Source organism: Pseudorca crassidens, chromosome 6, assembly GCF_039906515.1.
Source record: "Pseudorca crassidens isolate mPseCra1 chromosome 6, mPseCra1.hap1, whole genome shotgun sequence".
NCBI classification, from domain to species: domain Eukaryota; kingdom Metazoa; phylum Chordata; class Mammalia; order Artiodactyla; family Delphinidae; genus Pseudorca; species Pseudorca crassidens.
Window position 1 is genome coordinate 125,069,444 of NC_090301.1, and position 27,683 is coordinate 125,097,126.

A 27,683-nucleotide genomic window follows, 5' to 3' on the forward strand; every position below is an offset into this window, starting at 1 on the left:
GAACGTATAGCATGTAATATAGAGCATGTGACACAGTGAACAATACTACAGCATGAAACATACATAGCAATAATGTGTATATAACATGTAATATATATAACACACAATGCATAGCATATAACACATAATACAGTACCTGCCGCGCAGTACACACAGTGTATAACATGCCTAGTATGTAACAGACGCCACGCAACATACACCACATGTAGCATGCAACAAACACACCATGCACACACACTTAACATGTGATGCAGAGAGCATCTAATATGTATCTCCCATGACACATGCAGCATGTAACAATACAGCATGAAGCACACGGGGCAAGGCACCTCTCCCGGGGGTCTGGCCTTAGTGGGAATCACTTTGCTGGTGGGTAACTAGGCTCGTTTTGACCCGCCCCTCACACTCTGCTCATTATTTCCTTCTGCCCTGGCCAGAACACTCTGGGATAAAGCAGAGGGCCTTTGTAACGTGGCTACAACCAGAGGACGCTCTTCCGTACTAGTCCCTGGAGCCACGTGAAGCGGTCACTCTCAGCAATGCCAGACCTCCAGCTGCCTTGCTGGCCCGACCCCCAGGCTGGCCCCCTTCCCTCCGTCCCCTTGTGGCTCCATGAAGGGAGAAGCAACGTGGAGAGAGACCTTCTGGTGACAGCCCTGGAAGCAGGGTCTCTGGGGTCGTGTTCCCCAGGCCTGGAGCAAGAGATCAGATGCGAGCAGCGTGGTCAGGAGGGGTTTGCAGGAAGCTCCAGTGTGTGAATGAGAATGTGGAGGGGACAGCAGATGGTGCTTATGGAGCAGGGCCCGCTGGGCAAGGTGGGTCCATCCCCGGGACGCCTGGAGACTTATCCTCTCTGTCCTGGAGCCATTTGTTGTCCAGCTGCAAACAGCACCTCACAGGGAGTTCCGGGCAGCCACTACCTACCTGCATCTCAGATCAAATCTGACCCCTCATCTTATAGTGGAAGCACATGCACGATGAGAAGCAGCGTTTTGCCCCAAAGCTGGCAAGCAGAGGATCTGGGGGTAGAAATTCCTCACTGGTTCCTAGGCTGGTGAGTTCAGGACCAGAGTGATGGTCAAGGGTGGGTATGGAAGGGAGCCTGTGAGGACTGGCTGGGGGCTGGGGGAGCACACCCACGGGGTCCCCTTCCCTCCCAACCCACTAGCATGTGAGCTGAGATGGAGCTGAGGGGTGAGCCCGTGGTGTCCACATCCTGTCTCAATGCCCCTCCTGTCACTTGACCCCACAGGGCGAGGCCCCAGAGCGGGCCGGGGCCCACGCAGGGAAGCCAGCCGCGTGTAGCTCACACAGCCTGCCCAGGGACGGACGCCCAGCAAGATGAAAGCAGAACCAAAGAGGTGACTGCAGAGGAAAGGATGGTGCCGGTTCTGCCTCTGGCCTGGGCCCGCAGACGGGCGGAGCTGGCCTTGGGAGGGAGTCAGGTCTCTCTCGTGCTCGGGAAAGTCAGAAATACTCAGTTCGGGAGGGCCTGGGCCAAGCTTGCTGTGGGCGCCGTCCTGAGTTGGGGGCAGCGAGGACGCCGGATGGTCATTGTTCTGTCCTCACGTCCACTTTCTCAGTGACTGTGCCTGAGGTCTTTCTGTGTGGAGCCCCCCTGACTTTGACCAGAGGAAACACTGATGCCTGTTCTAAGAACAACCACACCCAAAGGCAGCTTGGTTACAACAGGAGTCCTTTAGACAGGAAGCTTCTGCTCCTGGGAATAGAGAGGAGACATGCTTTTTCCTCTTCCTCCTGCTGAGTTAAACCACCTCTCTCTCTACGTATCTATACAGGAGGCTTATCTACATGGTATATATAACATATATGATCTGTCTTCTATCTATTATCTGTCATCCGTCTATCTATCTATCATCTATCTATGTATCTATTACCTGTCTATCATCTATTATCTATCTATCTATCTAACATCTTTCTATCATCTATTATCTATCTATCTATCATCTATCATTTAAATATCTAATCTATCATCCATCTATCTAATCTATCATCTATCTATCATCTATGTATCTATCATCTACCATCTACTCCATCTATCTAATCTATCATCTATCTACTCTATCATCTATCTACTCTATCTATCTAATCTATGTAACTATGCATCAACTATCTATGTATCTATCATCTATCTATCATCTGTCTATCTATAATCTATCTATCTACTCTATCATCTATCCATCTATCATCTATCTGCTCTATCAGCTACCTAATCTATCATCTATCTATCATCTATGTATCTATCCTTGTAACTATCTATCATCTATCAATCTACTCTATCATCTATCAACTTTATCTATCTACCTATCATCTATCTATCTAATCTATCATCTATCTATCTATCTATCTATCTATCTGTCTATCATCTATCTATCATCTGTATCTACCTAGGCTCTAGAAGGCAAAGAAGAAACACACCAACTAGGGACTTTGAGACCAAAGGAATGACATGTTAGTAGTTCCTGAGTTGTCTTTTTGCCTCACGTATCCCAGAGATGGCGCAGAAGCAGCCCTGAACCCAGAGGCGCCAGTGGGCATAGGCAGCAGAGCCCCAGGGAAGCCTGCTGTCTTAGCCCAAAGACTAGCAAAGGGGCGGCCTAGCAGAGTGGAAAACGCTTAGGCAGTAACCACCCTGCTGCAGCCAGTCAGCACAGAAAAACCTGGGGCCCTGCTCCCACCCCCAGTGGCAAAGGCCCAGTGGGGCTCCTAGACTATCCATGGGCCCAGCGTCCCTGCTGGGGTGCAGGTGTCAGGGAAGGCCTTTACCCCGTTGGCTGGTAATAAGGCCCCCACGAGGGTCAGTAGTGAGGAGCCCCACTTCAGGTGATGAGAGAGGCCAGTGGGGAACCTGATTTCTACCTCCACTTGGGCTCCAGTGAAGGGGACAAACAGACGTGTGGGAAGGCTGGGTCCACACTGGGGACCGTCACGACTGCTCCATGTTCATCCAGCAAAATGACACGAAGCAAAACTCCAAGCCCCGCATCCCTCAGTCCCACGTCTCCGCCAGGAGCTCTTCTTGGGCCTGGCTGTCTCCCTGGGCCCCTCCCTGCATCAGGACCCTGAAGCCAGCCCGAGTTCCCGAGCTTCTGTGCCTGCCTTGCATGCGGGCTTTTCACAATGACGATTTTGTTTTGAGAGACAGAAAACCATACAAAAAGTACAGAAAATAACACGACAACCTCCGCCCCCGTACCCACCACCCAGAAGTGACAGTTGTTACTCTTTGATGGGCCTTGTTTTCTAACTATAGCACGTAAAGTGTTACAGATAAAGTTGAAATTCCCTTATTCCTTTAGCCAAAGTCCCAGCCGCTCCCTGCTCTGCCAACTCTGAGAAAAATCGCTGTTGTGAATTGAACATTTATCTTCCATTTCACTTTTGCTTTTATCTTCAGCCATCTATGTTTTAAAAAGGTAATTCATTCACACGTTTCAAAATTCAGAAGGTACAAAAGGGGGAATTCCCTGGAGGTCTCGTGGTTAAGACTCTGTCAGCCAGAGTTTCGTGGTGTAGCCATGTCGTTGTGAGGGGCTGGGAAGTGTGGTCTAGACCCTGGCTGGCTGTGCGGCCACTGATCCGTGGAGGCGCTCTTGCTAAGGAAGGAGTGGGGGACGAGTATCAGGGGACAACCGGCAGGTTCTGCTGCAATGCCAGAGGTTTAAAATCCTTTGATGGGGACAAATCCCTTCCTGTGTGGAGTGCCGGCTGGAAATGGGCAGAGAGTCCGGGCCAGGTCCCGTGCAGGACCTCAACGCGCTCTGGAAGCACGAGGGCAGACTGTGCGTGAAACACCTCTCCTAGAGAACAATGTGTGAACTGTACAACACGGCCTCTGCTGCACAGGAAGCCCTCTGGCCAGAGTCCCTCAGAGCACCCTGTGTGAGGCGTCCCCCTCCTCGACGGCACTGCGAAAACACCAGGCTGACCTGTTCAGCGCACAGTATTGTCCGGAGCCCCCGGGGCCTGAATACCGGCCTTGCGGCTTCTGCGGAAGGGTGACACAGGACAGAACAGCCCGCGGAGCCCCAGCTGCAAGGCTCCAGGCGGCTCTCTTGAGTCTTGGAGAGGCTGTGTCTTGAATACCTGGCTTTTTGTTTGCGAAAGAAGTGTTTTCCACCGTCCCTAGGCTTCCTTTTACGGAGAAATCCCAGGGTTTCGATGAGCCACAGAGTGGGGTGGGAGGATGGGGTCAGTGAGGTGGGAGGATGGGGTCAGCGAGAACAGGCCCTTCAGAGGGAGAAGCTGCTGGGGGCCGGGGTTAGGGGGCCCCGCAGGCAGAGATGAAGGGGAGGTCTCAGTGCTCCTTGTCAGTGGCCTTGGCCAGGGTCAGACACTGGAAACAGCGTGGCTGGGCTGAGAGGGAAGCAGAAGGAAAGGGGACCGCGTGTGGCCTGTTTGGGGCCTTGGAGCTGTTTGTTTGCAGGACGGGTCAGCTGCAGCAGAGTGGCAGGCTAACCGAGGCAGAGAGCTGGCCTCCTATGGCTGGTGGGCTGGGGGCACCTGTCTGGGGGGAGGTTAAGAACCTGCCGGTGTGTGGGGGGTTCCCCGTGGCGGTGAGACAGGCTGGGACCTGGGATCTGGGACCCTTTACTGTAGTGCTTGTACCTAGACAAATGCCTCCGAGCAACAAAATACAAAGAAACTATAAGGGACTAAAAATAACTGCATGCCCTGTGCAGTTGGGGCAAATCCTGGACAATAAGATACAAAAAGACCAAAAAAAACTCCCAGCTGCCACTTCTAAAGAGACAGGAGCAAAAGCAGCGTACTGAGCATGCCCCCTGCACTCAACACCACCAAAGGGGTGGGCAGACCCCCTCAGCTACCCCTCCGGCCTGACCCCTGGACCCACCCCTACCCTCACCCCATATAAGGAACTAGCTCGCCCCTCACTCGGGGAGCAAGTGAGCAAGGGAAACTTTTGTGTGTTCTCAGGGTCCCCTGCTGCAGCAGGGGCCCCAGTAAAGCCTTGCCTGAATTTCTTGTCTGGTCTCTTAACAATTTCTGTTGATTGAGGCGGCCAAGAACCCTGGTGAGTAACAGCGGGGTTGGAGGGCCAGCCCCCCGGGGAGACCTCTGATGCAGGCCAAGAGGACGATCCCAAGTTCCGACTGTCCTGGACACCCTGCAGTGGAGTCGCTGAGGACAGAGGCTGGGAGTCCTGGCCGGGGGCCCGACGGCCTTCTTGACGAGGTGGCAGGGGGACAAGGCGGGGGGGCGGCGTGTGAGGGCCCTGCCACCCATCACTGGGGGATAGGAATGTCCCGTGTGCCCAGACGCCACTCAGAGGGGAGGGGAATCAGAGGAGGACTCCTAACACACTGGTTCTAACCGGGAGAGACTGTTAACTTGAAGGGACATATTTTAAAAATTCAATCACACTTCAGAGGGAATGGAAATTTCAAGTCAGGATATGAGCAATTTCTCTAAAAAGGGCATGTTTGGGGGCAAGTCTGGGCAGTGCTGTGTATTCAGACCCTTCCTCTGGGCCCGCCAGGAACCGGGGTCCCACCTGAAGCCTGGGCCAGAGGAGACGCCCCGGGACCGGTGGGCTGGGCTGGGGGTGCAGGGAAGTGGGAGGCCCAGCAGGCGTTGGGGCCAGGAGGGTCTTGTCTTTGGCAGAGAGAGAGAAGGCAGCTGGGTGACCCAGACGACTCCTAGGGGCGGGAAACCAGATGGCGCTGACCGGGGCCGGGGCGATGGACGGGGCTGGCAGGCGGGGGACCTGGAAATTTGTCACGATCCTTTGAGGGGAAGAAAGGAACAGGACAGTCCGTAGCTGTTTCCGCAGGGGAGGCTGAGGCCCACGTGGCTTGGCTCGTCGGGGGGCAGTGCGGTGGGTGAGGCTGAGCGGGTCGTGGGGAGCGTCAGGCCTCCCCAGCGATGGCTCGGTGGTCGGGGCTGGAGACGAGATGAGGGCGTGGCTCGCTGTGGCCCCGCCCACACCCGGCGCCTTGTCCTCCGGAAGCAGGTGACCCCTTACAGCAGCCTTCCCGTTTCACAGAGAAGGGCCGACCCGGGACCGTGGGCCAGCTGGATTCCGAACCTGGCCTGACAACAGGCTGTATTCCCAGAGGCTCTGCCCGCTGCTGCACGTGGAGGGGAGCCCAGACCAGCCCCCACGCCAAGGGCGAAGCCCTCCGCCCATCCCCATCCACCAGGGCAGGAGTCTGTGGGCAGGGGGCCTGGGGTGCTGGGCCAAGGCTCCCAGGACCTGCACCCCGAATCTTCCCCAGGGCCTCTGGGGAGGAGGTCCCTGGGACGAGGTGCGTGTTCTGGAAGGAGAGTCTTGGGTTGGTGATGGCCCCAGGGATCTCCCGTGCTCTGGGCTGGGAGCAGGCTCCTCTCTGTGTCCCTGCCAAGGGCACCTGCCTGGGTGGGTGGGCAAGTCGGGACTGCCTTCCCTAGGAGGGACCTGGTGTGGAGCACGGAGGGGTCCCCAGCTCGCCTGAAGGTTGGGGCTGAGGATCCAGGGAAAGCACACAGGTGGCAGGCCCGCCGCTTGGGGCACGGCTGGCGTGAAGAGGAAACAGCAAGGGATGCAGGGGTGGGAGGCTGGGCTGCGGGGCAGCTGGTGGGGGGAGAGGAGGTGGGGTGGCAGGGAGAGACCAAGGAGGAGCAAGGTGAGGTGGGAGGGGCAGGGGATCAGAAAGGGTGGCCGGGCTGACAGGCTGGGCCGACGCACGGGAGGCCGCAGCCAGTGCAGAAGACTCAGAAGTGACCTTCAACTTTAAACAGGAGAAGGCAGGCGAAAACCCCCATTTTGCGGGGAGGTGTTTTCAGGAATCACTCGGCCTTTGTCTTTTCACACACTGGCTCTGCGGGGCTGAATGGAGCCACTGCAGCAGGAGGACACATTCCCCCTGGGTTTGCCGAGCGGGTAGCAGGCTGAGGCCCCACGTGTGATGTCCAGGAGGGACTGAGGCTGGGTCTGCACGGGGCGTCCGCTCCCCGTTCCTGCACGGCTCCGCTCCGGTAAGAGAGAGGACGCCTCCTCACAGACCCGGAGGGTCAAGCACTCGCTGGGCGGGGAAGCTCTGGTGACTAGGAAGCGGCCCCCTCCGCCCCCTGGCACGGCTGTGACTGCCCTTCCTCCTTTCTGCAGGCAAGGGATGGGGACGGATGGGGAGTTGGGCTGGATGCCTGAGCCTCCAGGTCGAGACCGTGGGAAGAGGAAGAAGAGACCCTCAGACCTTAGGGTCTGAACACAGCCTTTCCAGAGTCCTGTGTGCGACAGTGCCCACTGGAGGAAGTGCAGGGGCCGGTTCCTGAGGCCCCCGGCCCTCCACTGTCCAGCAACGGCCAGCCCTACCCGCGAGCACAACGGATCGGTTTCCATGAAGAAAAAGCAGTGAGACCCGTGATCACGTCAGGACCCAGACATCAACTGGGACAGAGAACGACAATTCATCGGCGCTGGCGGGCAGAGAACCACGTCACCTGCGCAGCATTTATGCCCCCGGCCTTTAACTGAATCTGACCGTGAGAAAACAGACGCACGCGGACCTTAAGAGAGGCAACCGGCCTATACTAAAATGCCAACGCTAAGACAGATGAAGGAAAGCAGCGGGTGGGGCTCTGTCTAGCTAAAGGACACAGTAGAGGCGTGACAGCTGAGCACTGCAAGGGTCACAGAAACATTCTGAGGACACTGCACGGACCACCGGAAAATCTGGATGCGGGCTGTGCATCAGCTAATATTATGTTAAAGTTTAGGAATATGATAATGGTTTTGTGTGTGTGTGTGTGATGCGTGCGCACAGAGACAGAAAACGAGTGGGAGTGCAGGATAACAAAATGTGACACGTGTTAATCCAGGGGAATCTCAGCTAAGGGTTTATGGTGTCCACGACCTACTCTCTCAACCTGTCATTGGCAATGTTTCAAGGTCAAAGTTGAGGGGAAGGAGGCTCAGAAGGTAAGCACACGATGCCTGCGCTGCTCTGTCTGTCTTCCCTTGAGCGGGCCTCGTCTTTTCAAGTCCTATAATTAATGACTGATAAGTTATTCTTTCTTTGGCCACGCCGCGCGGCTTGTGGGATCTTGGTTCCCTGACCAGGGATGGATTCTGGGCCCTCAGCAGTGAAAGTGCAGAGTCCTAACCACTGGACCGCCAGGGAAGTCCCTAAGTTATTCTTTGCGGTGATGACAGTCACATTTCTTACTTTCACAAAGCAAGGCTTAGTGACACAGTGTGTTAACTCCTCTCTTACTGGGCTGCCGCCTGCTCCTGAGGGGAGCCCGTCTGCTCCTGTGTGATGCCTGTGAGCTCACAGATGCTCATTTCGAAAATCAAACCGGGACGGCGCCACGCCAGGCGCGTTGCTATGTGACCACAGACCACACACACCAGCGCTCCTTTTCAGGGTTTATTTCATCTGCTAACATTCATCTTGACCTAGACAAAAACAATTAGATGATTATGACTTGCGTTTCCATCATCAACTCATTTTTTTGTATGAGTCACCAAAAGGTTTCTTCTCAACACTTTTTTTTTTTTTTTTTAATAAGAAGCTATAAATAAATAAAGCTTTAAACGCTCCTGGGTTCAAGTTAAACTCTTCCAGTTCCCAAAACGTTCACAGACTCATTGCTTGGACAGTTCTCTCGTCCCTCACGCCTCCTCCGAGAGAGGACATCGAAGGCCTGGGGTGGTGGGAGCGGGGAGCTGTTCACTCACTACATGTTTGCTTCTGTCCCTCAGCCCTGGGAAGAGCCCTGGGGAGGCCATCCCTTCCCTGGAGCCCCAGCCCGTGGTGTTGGAGGAGATGCTGCAGGCACAAGAAGCCTTTACCTCAAAGCAGGCGTCCTGAGCCGGCAGTGCTGGACGGGAGACCCAAGTGGCCGAGGGGCACTGCCAGCTGGTGCTGTCACTGGCACCCCTGCCTGGATGCTGGCCGGAGCCAGGACCTCCTTCCAGATGCAGTGAAGAAACCGAGGAGACCGTGTGACTTGGGACAACGGGCCATGAGTTAAAACACTCCATTATGTACAAAACACATCCTGCACTCGGGCCACACCCTCAGGAGCGCACCCTGGGGAGGGCTGCTTGAGCCAGGGCGCTGGCCGGGTGCCCGGGGCGCTCACGCACCACAGCTCTCCTCCCGGTGGGAGGCCACAGCAAGCCCCTAGCGTCGCGGGTGCTTGTGCAGGACCCCAGAGCTCTCGTGAACGTGTCCCGCCCTCCTCCCTGGAGCGTGCCCGCCCCAGATGAGTACTGGCGCAGACCCCCATGCTGACCTTCACACCCCTTTAAAAGAGCTGCCTGGGCACTCACCTCCTCAGCATGATGTGTCCGCTCTCGGGGGCCTGTTGACTGCGCTGTCCTTGGACTGCAAGATGAAGTGGCCAGCGCAGGAAGCTGGCGGGCGGGGGGCGGGGGGGCGGCTCAGGCCAGACAGGCAAAGACTAAAGCACCCTTCCGGCGCTTACGGCTCCCTCATTCCACAGGAGGGCAGCTAGGGTGGCCAAGGGGAACCTGGGGCAGGGAACCCTGGCAGGATTTGCCCATGAGGCTGCTGGGGGCGCGGGGCCCTCACCACCCTCGAGTCTGGCCTGCAGCCGCCGGGCACGCGTGCTTCCTCTCCTGGGGAGACGGGGTGCCCATCCACCTCGGGCTCACACTCAGCTCCCCAGAACCAGGTCTCGGGCCTCATGTCGTGGGGGGCGGGGCGCACATCCAGAGGCGACGCTGGCCTGGCCTCCCCGAGCACAGGAGGGATGGGCGTGGGGCAAGTGTCTACAGTGGACTGAACATGGCTTCTCCAATCTGCAGGGCTGCGGGGAACAGGCCTGACCAGCTGGTAGGGGCAAGGGCGCAGGAAAACGCGGGGAGAGCCCGGGGTCGGGGGGCTGTGTATCTGGGTATTAGGGGAGCCACCCAGAGCTGTTTCTTCCAATCCTGGAGGAGAATCTGAAAGCCCGAGTACCCTTTCCTGGCTGTCCTGAACCACCGTGGCCCCAAAGTATGGCTCGTGGGCAGTGGCTGTGGTCTGCAGAGTTCCAGCCAACGGAGGCTTGACTGAACTTTATACACGGGGCTGTGGGGGGAATGGGTCTAAGTCCCACATAAATGTCCAAGTCATGGGCTTGGGGCTGGGGGCAGCCCACTGACAAAGCCCAGAGGGTCAGAAAGGACAATGCAGGGGGAGAGCTCTTGATTTCTGTCCCCCTTCCTGTCTGAGCTGGTCTGGCTGGGACGTCTGCCTGGACACAGGTGGAAGCATCCTCACCTATGGCCTTCCTACTCCTGGGATGCCCTCCGCCCACGCAAGGGGGCAGTGCAGCATGGGGACCATCTCCCCACAGCGCCCCTTGCTCTGGGGACTGAGGAAAACGGGGTGCGGGACCCCAGGTGATGTGCTTTGATCTCTTGACCCGAAGCATGAAGCCACACTGTGGGTTTTGACCTTGGGCTAGAGAGGGGAGTGGGCTTCCCAGGGGCTGGACTAGAGTCTTCTTGGCTTTAGATGGGGTGGGCCCTGACCCTGAAGATGGGTGAGCTGCGAACTCCATTCCTGAGGCTACCTCAGAGGGCTGTGTCTCCACGCAGGCCTTGGGGCCAGGGGTCCCCTGGAGGCTGAGCTACCTGCAGGGGGGAGTGGGGGGGGAGCGGGCGTGTGCCTGGTGGGCGTGACCACACACCTGGCCTGGGAGGTCCGCCTTCCACTGCATTGGATTTTTCTAGTCTTCAAACCTGTGGCCGTTGTGACCAGGAGGACGGGAGAGCGGGGACGTACCTGCTCCCAGCCCTGCAGGCCTGGTTGGGGGTCCTCCAAGCACCCTTCCCTCTGACCCAGTGGGTTCCCACGTTGATTTCTCAGAGCCCCGGCCTGGGAGGGTGGGAAGAACCGACCCACCAGGCCCACCCCTTCCCCTCCCTCAACCGTCCGTCCGTCTTCTGGCAAGCGGACGGGGGTCCTCTACCCACGGAGTTCTGGGGGCCGAGTGTGTTGGTCAGTCTGCCTGGTCCCACCTGCCCCCGCCGGCCGCCACTACCACTTCTCGATGATGTGGCTCATGTAGTCCTCGGTGGGCACGCGGCCGGGCTCCTCGGCGTCCCCCCGCGGCGGCGCCTCCTTGGCCCGGTGCAGCAGGCGCTCCTCGCGGCTCCGGAGGCGCTGCTGCCGGCGCTCCAGCTGCCGCCTGTACTGGTAGCGCTGCTGGAAGAGGTCCCTGGCGTAGTCGTAGAGCTGCACGTCCAGGTCGTTGAGCTCCTCGATGCGCCGGATGGTGTCCTCGCCCACCTCCACGCCGCCCGCCCGCGTGCTGTTGTACTGCATGAAGGGACGGATGAACTTGAGGTTGAACGTCCGCTCGAACAGGTACTGCGTCTTGCGCTGGAACTCGGTCAGGCCGAAGAAGGCCATGCCCCGCAGGTTCTTCTTGGCGCTGTCCAGCAGCAGCTGGGCCCGCTTGCCCTCGGGGATGAAGGACAGGTTGTAGCAGCCCACCAGGCTCAGGTCGGCCAGCATGCGCACCTGGCGGTTGCTGGCCAGGTTGTAGGGGCAGTCCATGAACTCCTGCAGCGTGCAGCCCGACCAGTCCGTGCCCTCGTAGCAGGGCGGCAGCTCCTCGGGCGTGGGCGTGCGCCCGTCGCACATGTGCAGCGATGTCTTCCACGTGGCCCCCCGCTGCACGTGCCGCCACTCGCTCAGGTAGCGGGACACGGGGTCTCGCAGCAGGGTGATGTAGTAGAACTTCCTGCAACGAGACGGGGAGCGGGGGGGAGGTGAGGCCGGGGCGTCAGGCAGGGGTGGGGCATGTAGGGACCACTGGGGGGTGAAGGAGCGGGGAGGCTGCAGCCCTGAGTCGGATGGCTCTGCTCAGCGCCCATGCTATGCGACCCCCGGGGAGTGGCCTCACCTCTGAGATTAGCCATCACATCTCAGGTCTCCAAAGGCCCACTGCTGAATGAGAAACCCGGGTGTGAGATGTGATGTAACCCACAAAGGTCTCAGGCCACCACCACAATAACGAGCGTGACCGCTGCAGTGTCGTGCAGGGCCCAGCCCTGGTGCCCTCCTGAACCCTGGCCCAGGGTCTCCTCTGGGGCCTTCCCCCGAGCCCCAGGCGTGCCCTCCTGCCTGCTCGCACCTTGGGAGGGGCAACCTGACTTTGCCCTGCAGGGCGTGGAGGAGAGTGGCCCCAGGGTCCACACTACCTGGTACCAGACGTTTAGAGAGCTGTCACAGTGGCAGGCTTGGTGCAGCCCAAGGGGCCACTGAAAAGTCACTCACAGTCCCAGGCTGCACGGCAGGTCTGGGCCAGGGCCTCCCACTGGGCCCACTCCACCCCAGGCTCCTGCAGAGCTCCAGTGGGGGAGGGGCACCAGGAGACCACCCAGCCCCCGGGGTGAGCCGTAACTCATAATTTTTATCGTCTCCCAGGAACTGTTCCAACCCCCAAGGAGTTGGGCACCGATGCCACCTCCCCACGCTGTGGGTAAGGGGCATCCGTCCGTACCATGGGAGAGCTGACTCAAGGAGGGCTGTGCCCCCTTCTCCTCGCTCCCTCGGGGTGAGAGGCAGCTGGGGTGATTCAGGTCCCTGCAGGGTGTGCTGTGATGATCGGCCCCAGTGCCAGGAACTGTGACGGGCCTGGTGGGTGTGGGTCGCCCCAGGGGGGGGTTGCGGCTCTTCTCGGAGCCCCACCTCCAGGGCTGGCAGAGCAGCTGCCTGTGCAGGTGGGGCAGGTCCCAGGCCAAGGGGAACCAGGGCCTGGGGCGAGCAGCCTAGAGTGTCCTCGGAAGTGGGCAGCAGGGGCCCACTGGGTCCCCACACACCACTCCTGGGGGGGTCCATCCCCCCTCCCCCGGCCCCTGCCTGATGGCAACATGGAAGCTGCCCCCACACTGCCCCCTCCTCACCGAGGCCCAACAAGAGCAGCCCTCGCACTGCCCTCTGGGAAGCCACGGGGGCACAAGACACGTCGCAGGGTCTGGCAGTGCCCTGATCTGACCGCATCTCCCAGGGGGCAAGGGGGCCCTGGGGTGCGGGCATGATAACTAGCAAGGGCGAAGGTGACGGGGTACCACCGGGGGTCACCCCAGCCTTAGGGGGGCACATTCAGAAAACCGCAGGAATGGCAGACAGTGGGAGGAGGCCTGGGCAGAGGGCACCCAGGGGCTGGGGGAGGGAGTCCGCAGGGAGGAGACAGCAGGGTGGGCATCCTGACTCCTGAGCCCTCCGCGAAGCCTGGGCTCTCCCATCTGTGCCTCGGGCCCCCGTCAGCTCTCATGCGCCCCGCCCCAGCCCAGGTGCTGACAGCACGCTCCTGGCCTCTGCAGGCGGTCATGTCCCAGCCCCTGGGGTGGGGTGGGGGTGGCTGGCAGCCCCGATGTGACCCCCTCCCCCAGCTCCTGTGGAATGTGCCCTGGTGGCTCTGGCTGCCCCTGGGAGAAGAACAAAGGCCCACCTGTGCCCTCCCAGCTCCTCTCTGACCACTGGGACCGCCCCACCCCCCGCTTGCTGGCTCCCAAGAAGACACCCCAGGGCCTTTGCACGAACTCTGTCCTCCCTCTATTTCATCAGCTGACTCTGACTCATACCCTAGACCTCAGCCAGAACCACTTCCCAGGGAAGCCTCGTCCTGCAGACACGGCTCCCTCTTGGGCTTCTGTCACAGTGGTAACTTTCCACTGACCTCTCAGCTCACCCTGCGGTAGGGAGGGGGCGGCGGGGAGCTGGTTTCTGTGTGTGCGCCAAGCAGGGCCGTGGTGCCTCTCTGGGGACAAGACTGGGAGGGGCCAGATGGTCCAAGACAGAAGGTGCCTCGGGGCAGGGCCCTCACACAGCACCTTCAGCCCCCGGTGGAGGAAATCAAGCCTTGAGAGGTCAGGCAGCTACCTGGAGGCCCCCAGTGGCTTCAGCACTGGGGTAGGGCGGGAGGCCAGGCCCCTCTCTGCAGACCCTGGTTAGGTGGACTGGCACGGGTGACAGAGACCTTCAACACAGCCAGGACGAGGAGGTCAGTTCATCCCAGGGCCAGCCTTCTAGAGACCTAGTGTATGACATTTATAAATCCTGACCACGACAACTGCTTCTAAAGAGGCCACGACAGACAGGCAGACACAGAGATACGCCTAGAAACGCACGTGGACAAACACAGTGCTGCGTGCAGGCGGCTGGCACACACCGTGTCCACTGCTGGGCCCGGCTGGGCCCTTGTCCCGTCCTCGGCCCTCCCCACCCCGTGTGCACACGGGCAGGCCAGCGTGGCAGATTCTCCTGGACACAGAAAACCAGAGTATGACGTGTCAGCGGACAAAGATTTGTCTATGTGGCCCCGCCGAAGCCACGCGGGGTTCAACCTGGTTGCAAGGTGACCTCTGATGGCAAGGACTCACGGTGCACAGCGGGGCACCAGCGCCCGCCCCAGCGTCTGTGTCCCCACAGGCCTCTGCAGTCGCGTAGGCCTGGAGCCCTGCGTCAGCACTTGTCACCGCCCACCACGAGGGCAGGCTTGGAGAAGCCCAGCTGCCCCCCAGACCCTCACGGATCTCAATGCACCCTTGAGAGGGGGACGGGGCCGCTAGCCCTCCTGCGGCGTGCCGGAGCCAGAGCCGACTGAGCCCCCTGGGCCCCTGGGCTCACGCTGACCCCCGCGGCTCCCCTGTGCACCACATGGGTGCTGAGTGGGACGGCCTTGCTCATCGCTGCGTCCCTGGGTGCTGGCCTGGCTGGACAGGAGCAGGGGCTCACCTGTGGTGACCGGGGCGGTGGTGTTCGGATGGGCCGTGCTGAGCCTTCTCTGTTCAGGATGTTGCCAGGCCCTGGGCCCCCGATTCTGTCCTCCCAACACGGCCTGTGGAGACTAAGGGTCCAGGCAGACCCTAGACCCTGTGTGAGGGGCCAGTGGCCCCCGGTCACTGCCCAGCCCCAGCCCCGCTCCTGCCTGGATGGCACGGGAGCCCCTGTGGGTGCGCACCCCTGACCTTGGGCGGCCTCCTCAGGAGCGCATGCGCCTGACCCCCAGCTCCGCTTGCTGGTCCACCCCGGCCCTTGCCTGCTCCGCTGTCCTGACACAGCAGGCACCCGTGGCCACAGGCCCGTGCCCTGGCCACCCTCTGTTCAGCACGCCTGCTCCCGTCTCACTCGCTCTGCGCCCCCCTTGCCCGTTAGGCACATCAGCTGACAGGGCAGCTTTCCTGGCCACTGAAGGGGGAGCGAGGGCACTGATCGAAAGTGAGCAGACGGCAGGTGTGGCGGGGGCAGAAGACCCCCCAGACGACCGACTGTCCACGTCCAGGCAGCTCCCTGCCCAGGACGAAACCAGATGTGTGTTCTCTGGAGGCGCTCATGGCTCAGAGACACGAAGAACTGGGCAGGGGGCCAAACGACGGCCGGCACGCTCATGGGGGACCCAGCTTCTGCCCCAGCCTCACCCCAGAGGAAACTGCAGGGTTTCTGCCCCAGAGCGAAGTTCCCCCTGCACTCACATCTGGGGTCCCCCACAAACAGGGGGCCTTCTGCCTCTCACCCTCCAGCAGGATCTGCCCATCCAGGCCGTCCAACTGCTAACCAACAAGGGTTCCAGAAGGACAGAGAGGACATGGCGGAGGAGATGATGAAAGAAACAATGAGAAGTCAAGCACTTAATTCATTTCGAGCGAAATGGCTCGCCCACTGCCCAGCAAATGAACGTGGAGACCAGACCCAAGATTACAGAGATGACCCATGAAGCACGTGGACAGAAAACCAGAACACGTAACGAGTGGGACTCAACTTCTCTATGGAACACCATATGCTAAGAATCAATGGAGCGATGGCTTCAAAATGCTGACGGGAAATAGACCAACTGTATCTCATACCCAGCCAAGCTTCACACCCTTGAAGGCTTGGGAAATTTATTTTCTGTGAATCCTGTTCTAGGAAGATACTGGAGTATGTATCTCATATAGTAGATGAGAAAAAAAAAAAAAAAGTGTGGGACACAGAAGCTTGAACCCAGGAGAGATCCCAGATGTCCACTGGGCATCCCGCTGGGTCTGTCAGGAGAAGAGGGACGGGGCTTCCAGAAAGAGGGGCCCAGACAGATGACCTGACAAAACACATCACCGGTGGAAAAAAAAAAGCGAACGGTAGGTACATGGCAGATCTTTGGAATCACCTGGAAAAAAAGGAGTCTATGAAGATGGAGAACAAAGCAAGTAAAAAGTAGGGCTGGGCTTCCCTGGTGGCGCAGTGGTTGAGAGTCCGCCTGCCGATGCAGGGGACGCGGGTTCGTGCCCCGGTCCGGGAAGATCCCACATGCCGCGGAGCAGCTGGGCCCGTGAGCCATGGCTGCTGAGCCTGCGCTCCGCAACGGGAGAGGCCACAGCAGTGAGAGGCCTGCGTACCGCAAAAAACAAAAAAAGAAAAAAAAAAGAAAAAAAAAAGGAGGGCAATTGTTAATTCTAGGAAAAACGAAAAGTTACATTAAAAAAAAATGAAGTATATTACTAGGCTCAGAAGAAAACACTGGTTTTAGAGACATCATGATATAAACAGTGGTAAGTGATTGAATAAAAACTTGAGCTTTAACTCTCCTTGGAGAATGGGTGGGGTGTGGAGAAGGATAAGGGCAAAAGAACACTTCATCTATCAAAACAGAAAGTACACAGACAACATTTAAATCAATGAAACAAGAAATATCACTATACATGACTCAGAAACATGGAAGTCAATACATGAAGACTACCAAAAAGAGGGGCAAGAGGTCCTTTGGGGAAGCTGGAAAGGAAAAGTAGATCTGTTGGTTTTTATCATAAACCGCTTGGAGCTATTTGTCTTTAAGCATGTGTGAATTCTTGTAACTAAAAACACGAAAACAATGTGGAAACAGGCTTAAAAAGAAACATATGGAGAGATGCTCCCCTTCATTAGTCATCGAGGGAACAGCACACTCCGCCACAACGTGATACCCACTGGAGCAGCAAAACAAAGTGGGGCAAGGCCAACTTCTGACAAATGCTTACCGGGACAGCTGTTGTGGAGCGACTTCACGGGTAGGCGGAGGGCGCACACACGCTCACCCCGTGACCCTCACACTCACCACGCCCCCACGAGTCCTCTCCTAGGCACACGTCATGGGGAGGCCTCGCCCATGCGCCCTGGGAGATGTGGACAAGACAGTCCACAGCGCTCTGCTGGTGAGAGCCCCAAACATCCACCGCAGAGGCATGCGTACACCAATGGGGTACATTCTTGCAACAGAACACTGCCCAGCAACAGACAGGAACAAACGACAGCGACTCACGGCAGCTCGGGTGAATGTGATGAATAAGATGTTGCAGAAAGAATGCAGATAAGAATATGTAACAGAGTGCAACGATATGGTTTATCAAGTTTCTAAAAATAAAACCCAAGAAAATGCTATTTAGTGATACGTACACACGTACTGAAAACAGTGGCAAGAAAAAGGTGATGAGGGGAAACACAGGAGCCCTCCAGTCAGAGCTTAGCCTTGGTGTCTCGGGGGGCGGTGGCGGGGGAGGCAGGGAATGCGCTAGCCCGTGGTGGCGTCCATGGCACTGATCACGCCCTCGTGCTTAAGGCAGGAGCGAGGGTGCAGGCGTGCATCCTTGGGCTTTATTCCCTACGTACGTTCACGCACCTTCTTTTGTATTTCCCAAACACTGTGTGATAAGGAAAGCAGTGTTAAAACCAAGGTTTTCCAGGGCGGCCTGCGAGGCCCCTGCTGGCCTTGCAGGTGGACCAGCATTCTTGCCAAACCTGGAGCCTCAGTTCCTCAAAGCGTCTGGTGTCCCCTCCCACCTCTGTGCCAGCCAATTCCAGGTGTCTGCAGCCCTTTCCTTACCCCTGACCCCTTCCTACATGCTCATGTGAGTAGGGAGTGGCTCCACGGGGGAGGGGAGGACCCCTTGGGGGCATCACCTCTGGGGACTGTGAGGGTGGCCAGTCTTCTGGGTCAGTCGGGGCCGCCCTGTGGCGTGTGAACTAACCACATGATGCTGAGCCAGCTGCTCCTGCCTCCGGGAAGGAACCACAGCTCCTCCGGAGCTGGAGCTCCCAGCTGATGGCCGGCTTCCCATCCAGGAGGGCCTTGGGGTGCAAACAGTGCGCCCCACCCCCTGGGGCTCCCCTTTCCTGCTGCCAACCCAAAGGCGGGAGACCAGGGACCCTGTTTAGTGACTTGACGGGCAAATTATGCTCTGTCAGGGTGGGAGGCTTCTGGCATCTTCTGCAAGCACAGCCCTAACTCACATCTTGGCCTAAGTGGGAGCCCACTGTACCCCAGCTTCCAGGGCAGGTCTCCGTGGAGCAGGGCTGCCTGCTACGTCCCAGGAGAGACCCAGGGAGCGGCGCAGAGCACGCCCCAGCCCAGACCGTCCTGCCTGTGAGTCGGGGGCAGGATTCACAGCGCTGTCACCCTAGCGGGGCACACACTGGGACCGGAGGGATGACAAGGAAGCCCTGCTCACACCTCTTCCTCTGAAGCTTCCACCACTGGCTGCTCGCCACCATCTAGCCAGCCAGCCGGCACCCCACACGGTCCATTGCTGGCGGCAGGACGTGGCATGAGGTCGTCCCTCTGCAGCTGTGTGCAAGGTCATTCGGGCCGCCACCATGCGCCATCCCTCTCCCCAGGGTCTTCACCCCACCCTCTCACCCCAATGAGGGCAAGCTCTTGGAAGGCAGGCCTATGTACTGGGGACACCGCAGTGCCCTGCTCAGCGCGGAGACAGCCCATGGCATCCAGGGCCCACTGCCCCGCGGTGGGCTGGGTGGTGGCCACGGGAGTGTGTTCAGTGCCCAGGCTCGGCCGAGGGTGCACGTGCGGCCTGTGCACAGGGAGGGGGCCTCACGCTCAGTACCTCTGCCTTCAGCACCCAAGCTGCCCACGGAACCCATTGGATTGGGGGCTGTCCCCCGGGAAGTGGGCGGAGCCACAGTGGGAACGGCTGCAGCTGGGTGGGCGGAAACGGGGTGAGGAAGGAGTTGGAAGCCTGTGGCCCTGCCCTGGCACTCCATGGACGCACAGCAAAGGACATAAACCAGCAATGCCCCCAGGGCCCTGACAACGGCACCAGTGCCCACTGCCAACAGGCTTGTGACGTACCAGGCAGAGCCCGGGACCCAGGCACTGCTCCCCTTTCACAGAGGATAAGCCCAGGCCCAGAGGCGGGCAGGGCTCTTAGAGCGCTCTGGGCTGCGTGGGGCGGAACCAACAAGGGCAGCAGGAGGTGATGAATGGTACCGCTCACCAACGGGGCAGGTCAGGAAGGCTTCTCAGAGACGGTGGGGACACAGTCCTCCGTGACCTGAGAAGGGGGCAGTGCAGGCTTGAGGTGCAGGCGGGGCCGGACAGAGAAGGGCCTTGTTCATTTATAGGAAAACAAGCTCGGATGGGAAGTGGAACAGAGTGCAAATTCACGTGGATTCAAAGTCAGAACATAGGACTTCAAAGAAACTTCGTGTCGTGGAACAATTCTAGCCTGCCCGGTCTACAACCGCTCCCAAGAGCCCACACGTGAACCGACCGCGCCACGCTTCCTTGCATTTAATTATGCCCTGTTTAATGCTTTCTGCGACCTGGGCTGTTCTGACGTTTTTGTGTGCCCTGGTTCGGTGCATCCCACCATCATGTACCTCCTAGTGAACAAGGAATGTGTTTTGTTCTTGGGTGCAAACACTGCTGTCAGGGAGCGGCCAGCTCTGAAGTTTTAAGAGTCTGAGTTCTCACGGGACCAGCAGCCAGGAAGCCCTGCTTTACTGATGACAAACACTCAGACGGCCTCTGGGAAGATTCTGCAAGGTGCAGCTTTGCGCTCCTTCCTTGGAAGGTGACAGCTGCGAGGCGGCTGAGTGGCAGGGGCTGGGGGGCCTGCCCTGCCGCAGGGCTGGGATCAGGGAGAGGGCCCTTCTCGCTGGCCTCAGAAGCCCCTCCCCCTCCTGCCCGCTGCTGTGGGCGTCGGGCAAGTCGGAGCCCACAGTCCCGACTGGGAGGCCCGCTCTGTAGCCTGCATACTTTATCAATGATGGGGAAACCTGGCTCGCAGAGATGGGTGGCTGATGCAAGGCTCGGAAGCAGAAACGGCCCCTCCCCTCCCTCGGGTCACACCCATGGCTGGAGGAGCTTCCCTCTTCTGCCCCAAACCCCGCTCCTGGCCCTCCTCCTGGGAGCCGGGAGAGCCGGGGTGGGTGCACAATTCTGTGGCTGGGAGAGGGGCTGGATCAGCAATTACGCTTCCAGAAGGAGTCTGCTCTAAAGAGAAGGGCTGAGATGTGGCAAGTCTGCTGCAGGATGCTGGTGGCATGCCGGCCATTACAGGAGACACGGACGCAGAAGTCAGTGGCAGACACACACGGCAGACGGTCCTGCGGCCAAGGGCGCAGGTGCTCACAAGGCTGCTGGTGCACAGAAGGGCCTGTGCCTACCTGTGCGGAGACAGAAGGCGTTATTAAGTGGCTCTCCGGAGATCGAAACTATGGATTTCCCCCAACATTTTATTATGAGAAACTCAAACTTAAAGAAAAGTTGAAAGTTCAGTGAACACTCATATGCCCAAATGGGTGACACTAACATTTTTGGGGATTTCCCGGGTGGTCCAGTGGTTAAGAATCCACCTTCCAATGCAGGGGACGTGGGTTTGATCCCTGGTCGGGGAACTAAGATCCCACATGCGGCGGGGCAACTAAGCCCGTGCGCCACAACCACTGAGCCCATACGCCACAACTAGGGAAGCTGTGTGCCGCAACTTCTGAGCCTGTGCGCCACAACCAGAGAGCCCACATGCCGCAACTACTGAGCCCACGTGCCACAACTAGAGAAGCCTGTGCGCCGCAACAAAGACCCAGTGCGGCCAAAAAAGAACACAACAGAGAAACAAACAACTCCATTTTCTTCTTTACATACTCTATTGCCTGCAGTGAGCACACGTCACTTACGTAACTGAAATCAAGTAACGAAGGTTATAAAACATCCCTGTTGCTTGGGGTGCAAAGGGGCCATCAGAAACAGCCAGCTTTGCAAGCTCTGTGCTCACGTGTCCTCTGTGATAGGATGCCAGCTGCCCGCTCCGCTCCGGGCTGGGGGCTCCAAGGGCAGGGCTTTTGTGAACAAGGCTCTAACTCAAGGAACAAACTCAGACCCTGAAACGAAGGTGGATTTTTCTACCAGTGCTAGCAGAGCTGCAGCTCCCTAATTGCGGGTGAGGACACTGCTATTTAGCATTAGAATTACAACCTTTTTTTTTTGTTTTTTAAAGAAATACTGTTGTATTACTTCCAGATATACAGTCACTGAAAAAAAATTAATGCCATAGGGGGATTGGCTTCACTGCCACTTTCTCCCCCAGGACGAGCTTTGGGGTCCCAGAGCAGCAAGGGAAACTCTGTGAGGGGTACCTGAGGCCCCCTCTACCCCAACTCTGTACTGTGGTCTCCCAGGGACCAGGAGTCCCTTCATGAGGACAGAGGCCACACTGTGAAGCCAGTATCCAGACGGTTAATTTTCAAAAAAAACCATACTCTGAGAGGTCTCCGGAACTTCAGAGGGAGGACCCCGGGGAGAACTTGCCATGGGGCCTGCTCAGGGGTGCAGGAACCTCCCAAAGCTTTGCTCTGATGAGCGTCCCACCCCAGGGCCTGGGGAGCATCCCGGGGTGGGGGTGCCGGCTTGCTTTCCAAGGTCTGGGTCCCCCTCCCAGCAGGAAGATGACACCCTTCGGGAGGTCATGGCGTGTACCACCTTGGTCATTAGGTCACTGAGTTGGGCCCTCGTCAGCACTGCGTGCTGCTCACCTAGGCCAGGTGCCCCCCAGAGCCCACGGCTGAGTGAGCAGCGTGGGCCCATGTGAGAGGGGCCCGCTGGGAGGAGAGGCGGGCCCTGCTCTGAGCGGCATGGCTGGGGAGCTGGACCATCCCCGGCAGCACAAGAGTGAACCAGCTGATGGAACGGACAGTCTCTACTGGCTCTGGCCAGCACTCACCTCCCTGCACCAAAGCACGGCGCCCCTCCCGGGTACCTGCAGGAGAAACCCAGCTCAGCAAGCGCTGAGCTGGCAGTGCGGGCTGGGGAGCCCCTCTCCAGATGCAGGTAGGAGACGCTGGCCTCAGGCCTTTCTTCCTGGGCAACGTGTCCGCAGAGCGGCTATGAACTCATAGCTGTTATTTTTGTCGATTAACTGACTCTGTTTCCCAAAATACCTGGCTTGGGAGAGCAGCCCCGCGGCATCAGTGGTCAGGTGCTGTGCGCACACAGGCGGGCCAGTCCTCCCAGAGCCCCTGCGCCCCAGACAGGCAGAGCCTAAAGAGGACACGGTCCTTGGCAGGACCAGAATGGAAGCTCTGGGGCTGGCGCAGGCCCCTCGCTGGTCGTCCCAGCTGGACGGGTGGCGAGGAGAATGCCGGCCCAAGGCCACCTGGGCACGGGAGCCCTGTCGTCCTTCCCCAGCAGGCTGGGGCCCAGCTGGCCTCACAGCTCTGCTCCCTGCCCTGCCCACCTCCAACAAGGTGGGAAGGCCCTCCTTGGCTCCCCCAGGGAGCTGAATTCTTACGGACAGCGGGGAGAGAGTCCGGCTACTGGGAGTGGCGCTCACGTGGGCCCCCAGGTGGCTCCACAGGTTTAGGAAACAGCATGGAAATCCCTGAGGAGAAAGAAGCCCAGGAAGTGTCTCATAGCCCGGTGTGGCTGTGTGACTAAGCTTGGCCATCAGGATGTCCTCAGAGAAAGCTCCCCCCACACCGTTCTCCTGTTGGCTGCAGCACGCATGTGACTGCAGAGGGCCAGCAGTCGTCTTGGACCGTGAAGCAGAAGTCTTGCTTTCTGGGGATGGTAGGGCCAGAGAAAGAGCCTGGGTTCCTGGCGCTTCTTCCGGCTGCACCACCTGCCTGGCCTGCCTACGCTGGGCTCCTTTTCAAAGAGAGAGGAATCAACTGCTACCCTACTCCATCTACTCCGGACCAATGCACGAGGACCCAGGCACGATCAGCGGTGAGTCCAGCCAGGTCTGGGGCGAGGCATTCATTTAGTGAACCCTCAAGGCTTTACCCTGGTCATCCTGGACGCTGCCAGACACCCTACAGGAAGAAAATATTCCCATTTTGCACATAAGGAAACTGAGGTCCAGAAAGGTTCAACAGCAAACCTGGCCACAGAGCTGGCTGGTGGCAGTGCTGGGATTGGAGCTCAGGCCCCCGGAGCCTGTAACCGCCTGGGGAGAACTGGCCACCTGCTGAGCCACTGGCCCCGGAAGGCACATGAACACATCACCTGGCAAGGCTGGCCCTGGCCACCTGCTGACCACTTGCCAAGCAGCAGTCAGGAGAGCTGGTATTTTTAACTAAACTATGGACTCAATTTACGATCCATTTCCTTTAAACTACAGTGAGTTAATTAAGAGTCAGAGCGGTCTGCATAAAGAAAAAACACATCCAGACCTGCAGGGAGGACGAACCAGCCCCGAGGAGAACCACTTTACCCAGAAGCTGTGACCGTCTTCCTGATGGCCGCCCCGGGAGGGGAAGAGCCAAAGTCCTGGGCTTTGCCCGGCCCTGGACTTGGGCACCTTGGCTGTGGGATGCGGGGCGGGCCTCCCAGACAGGTTCTCCTCTGGTTCCAGCCCCGCTCCAGCCCTGCCTCCTGCTGGCTGATGACACTAATGCAGACGCAGAGCTTGGGGGAGGGCTTGACTCTCATGGGGCCCCGTGTCCCTGCCAAGGCAGGAGCGGCAGGGCTGAGAGCCGGGCTGCCGTGAGCCCGCACTGAGCCCAATGCCTCCGCGGCCCTGCCCCTATGCCCTTGCCCCCCACCCCAGGGGGAAGCCCATGTCCCCAGAAGCTCCCACCTGCAGGAGGAGGGCCCGGCTGGAGGCCCAAGCCTGCTGGGGGCATACAGGCCATGTGGGCCCCCAGCTCCAGATGCAGGCCTTTCTGACCACCTGCTTCCAGGGCCTCTGGGATTCTGCGCCTGGAGGGATGGACACGGCTCGCAGGGGAGTGCTGGCCTGGCCCTCGCACGCAGTGCGCCCACTGCCCCCAGGGCCGGTCTGTACAAGCCGCGGGGAGGGGGCCGTCAGAGTTGCGTGGAGGTGCCAGCAGGACCCAAAAAGGGAGTGGGTGAGGGCGAGGGGGCTGTCTGACCCCGGGCTGCAGGACCTGGGGATGGGACCTTCACGGCAAGGACCTTCATGCCCTCCCAGGCATCCTCCACGCGCACATCTCCTGCCAGGCTAAATCCTGCCTGGAGGCTCACACGCTGCCTCCCTACCCACGTGGGTGCCCTGGCTGCCAATTACTGCCTAGTGCTGGCTCAGAGGGGCACTGCTGGGAGCTGAGAGCCCGCATCCCTTCCCTGGGCCAGCAGGGACACACGGGCGCTCTGTCCCAGTAAGGAGACAGTAGGGCGAGGGCTGTCCCTGTGATATGAGGCATCCTCGCAGAGGGGGCGGGTCAAGCGTCAGACTCTGCTGTCCCCACCTCCATGCCGGCCCCTCGGAGCCCGTTACTGCCTCCTGTGCCTCCCAGGCTCCTGCAAGGATTGGGTGAAAGGGAACGTGTCAAGCAGCCTTGCTGCCTAGGCGATCCACAAAGGTGAGGAACTCGCAGCCCGGGGAGGTACAGAGGCGGGGAGCTGGGGGACCACATCCCTCTGCGTCCGGGATCGGCACCCTGCCTGGGACCCCACGGCCCCCTCCCGTTGGACTTATCCTTTCCTCCGTCACAGGAGCGCGTGCTGTGTGTGGGACCGGTGCAGCCCTGCCCTCCTGCAGCATCTGAAGGACTGGACCTGTGACCGGGAGACACCCAGATGAACAAGTGCTAAGAGATCGGGTGCCGGATGCAGGGTCAGGGTCAGGCAGGGCCTCTAAGGTGTGGCATCTAACCTCAGCTCCCAAGGAGGAGGCCCGGCAGAGGGCGGGGTGGGGGTGGGGCAGCACTCCTGCAGAGGAGAGGCCCAGGGCAGGCCGGGGGCAGGCACACCACGGCACAGACCAGCTCATCTAAGTGCACAGGTTGGTGAGAAGCAGAAAGGAGGTCTTGGGTTCAATGAGGAAAGGACGTTATCAAACCGTGGGAAAAAGGAAATTCCCGTCCTTGTTTCAAAATTCCAAGTGGCTGAAAAAATCCCTATGAAGGAAGCCGAGCGTTCTGAGTTCAGGCTTCGGAAGCACCTCTGCAGTCGGCTTCCCCCTCCCCGACAGCACCTAGAGCTCCGTGGGCGGATGAAAAGCTTCCCTTGATTTCTACACAACGTTAGCACAATTTCAGGGCAGCAGAGCAGGCTACCTCAGCCCCTGGCTCCGCGGCCCAGAGAATCCGAGGCACTGCCGATCGGGTGGGGGACGGCAAGGGGGTCCCCAAGGCAGGAGGGCCGCCCGAGTGCATTCCAGGGGCTGCAGCCCCTGCCTCCCCCTCAAGGCAAGGACCCCACGTCTGCAGGAAGCTTGAGCTTTTCCTCCCCAGCCCCCTGACCTCTGTGATCCCACTGGACCCTCACAAGGCCCCCCAGGACAGCCATGGTGTGACTTAACCACCAGGCCAACACACACTGGGGGGAGCTGTGCGCACCGAAGGGAGGAAAGGCCCAAAGCCAGAGCTGGGTACCACGAGGGGCAGAGCTGGTGGCCGCAGGTGTGGCCGCAGGCTGGTCCCGCCTGGGCCTCCAGCCAGGCCCCCAGCACGTCTGCCCTCCTGGCTCCAGCCTGTGTGCCGGTCACTCTCCATTCCTGACCAGGGGTGATCGCCCTGCAAGAACCTCTCAGTGGACACGTCCAGCAGTGGGGGCTCGGGTGCCCCGCCCACGAAGGTGCAGGTGAGGCCTCCTTCCCAGATGCACACAGGGACAGAGCGTACTGTGCCTGGCAACGGCGCACAGACCCACGACAGGCCTCCCACAGCACTGATGCCGGGCCCCTGACCACCCCTCCTGGCAGGTGACCAGAAAGGCTGCGGCTGCGGGGGGTTCTGGGAGCCCTGCCCAGGGTCGGGGCCACAGGAGGATATACTGGCAATGTCCTCCCAGCTGAGGTAAGGCTTACGCCCCACCTACCCAAGCACGGGCCTTTCCAGAGACGTCCCCTCCAATGAGCAAAGGATGGCTTTCTGGGAGCTTGTCTGCCGTTCCCAAACTCTGAGGTGTGGCCTCAGCCTCGGACTGTCGACCGAGTGTCACAAGCGGTGCTCCTCCAGGCTGTCCGAAGGCCGTGGGGAGCCTCCCTCCGCCCCCCAACTCCACCAGGCTCCCGTCTGGGCTCCCGGGCGGTGCTCCAGCTAAGGGGGCGCTGCTTGGGAGGTGACCCAGCCCGGCACTTGCGGGGCCCCGCGGGGCTGCCGTTCACATCTCGTGCCTGCCCGCCTGGTGCTTTCTGGCTTTCGACACCGGCGGGGAGGCTTCCCTTCCATCTGAACACGCATGCCCCCGCCCCGAGGAGGAGGGAAGGTGACCGAGCCCTGCTCCGTCCCCGGGTGGGGACGTGTGCTCACCGACTGGGCCCGAGACCTGCCTCCAGAGCCTTCATCTCACTCGTTCTGCCCGCAGGCCTCTGCTGGCGCGTGTCCCCCTCGTCCTCCCAGCCTGTAACCGCCGAGTGTGGCCCCGGGCACACAGCACGCACGCCCGGCTCCCCCTGCCCCGGCCGTAGCCTCTGGGTCTCTGTGCCAGGGACGCATCCTACGGCAGTCAAGACCCAGCACAGAAGGCCCACGCGGTGGGGCACAGCTCAGTGGACACGGCCCCCGCCAGGTGACAAACAGTTCAGGGCCTAAAAACGAGCTCAGGGAACTCGAAACCTACACCCGGTGACTCCACAGCGACAGGGACAGCCCTTCTGGGGACTCTGCACGACACAGGAACACACGTACGTACGCGTGATGAGCAAACGCACCACATCAAAGCTCACGTTACAGCTTGACGCCAGCTCTGGAAAACACAGAAACTGGGCCCAGGGGAAAGACGGGGCAGAAACACAACACACGCCAAACGTGGAGGGGGCTCGTCCCCGGGCCTGGAGCTCTGGGCAACTTTTTCTTCCGCTTTCAGTTTTTTGTATTTTTCCAATTTCATACAACCAAGCCTGTAATTACGAAACAAACAGATTAAAGGCCTTCTGTGTACCTGATCTAACCTGATTTTCTCACTAGAGGTTCGGAGTCAGAGGCCTGGGAGGCCCTGGGCCTCCCCCGTGGCTGTGCAGACGTCTCCAAAGCCACGAGACCACCAGTCATCCGCCTGTTTGGGGGTCAGGAGGGCCGGAGCTGGTCTGGGGACCACTGGGGGCATCCGTGGCACCCCCTCCAGGCTCAGCCTGCTGACCCCACGGCTGGGGGCTGGCTTCACGCCCCTCAACACGCCTGCTCCCACGAGCGAACCCCTGCGAATCCTCCCCTCTCGCGCGGCCGCACGGAGCCTGTGAACGGAGAGGAGGGGGCTGGCACGTGCCCCCCGCCCCGCGCACACACGTCCTCCCACACAAGCAGAGTCGGCCAGGGGATGATGGCCTCACAAGCTCTTTGAACAGGAACTGTTTTTCCCCAGACACAGAAATCCAGGGCCAAAGCGGCACGCCCCAGACAGGAGCCGCGTCATGCCCAGGCGGACTGCTTTCTCCTGGCCTGTGGGCCCTGCGCTCCCGGAGGGGCAACCATCCCATGAGCTGGGAGGGCAGTCACCTCGGCAATGACCCTTGGTCCTGGGGGCCAGAGAAAGGACCTTTC

General features: G+C 59.6%; 1 protein-coding gene and 1 long non-coding RNA gene across 9 annotated transcripts in view; one reads left to right on the forward strand and one right to left on the reverse strand.

The window, feature by feature from the left end:
• Nucleotides 1-5,395: 5,395 nt before the first annotated feature.
• Nucleotides 5,396-6,811, forward strand: LOC137226758 (uncharacterized). Its single transcript, XR_010944510.1, has 3 exons — nucleotides 5,396-5,571; nucleotides 6,029-6,290; nucleotides 6,763-6,811. It is a non-coding gene; the product is annotated as an uncharacterized lncRNA (long non-coding RNA).
• Nucleotides 6,812-8,380: 1,569 nt separating this feature from the next.
• HS6ST1 (heparan sulfate 6-O-sulfotransferase 1) overlaps nucleotides 8,381-27,683 on the reverse strand; it is a 42,972-nt gene continuing 23,669 nt past the window's right edge. The window contains exons 1-5 of one of the 8 annotated variants that reach the window (XR_010944506.1): nucleotides 12,490-16,299; nucleotides 11,023-11,727; nucleotides 9,302-9,385; nucleotides 8,819-8,937; nucleotides 8,381-8,422 (exon numbers count right to left, since the gene is read on the reverse strand). Coding sequence is in view for 4 of the 8 variants with exons in the window: in XM_067742308.1 (XP_067598409.1) it covers nucleotides 8,639-8,975; nucleotides 9,302-9,385; nucleotides 11,023-11,727; nucleotides 12,490-13,091 (1,728 nt within the window). In the remaining 4 variants the exon portion in view is untranslated. Of the gene's footprint in view, nucleotides 11,728-12,489; nucleotides 16,300-27,683 lie in introns of those variants that run through there. The other 7 variants (XM_067742310.1, XM_067742308.1, XR_010944509.1 and 4 more) reach the window with 7 other exon arrangements.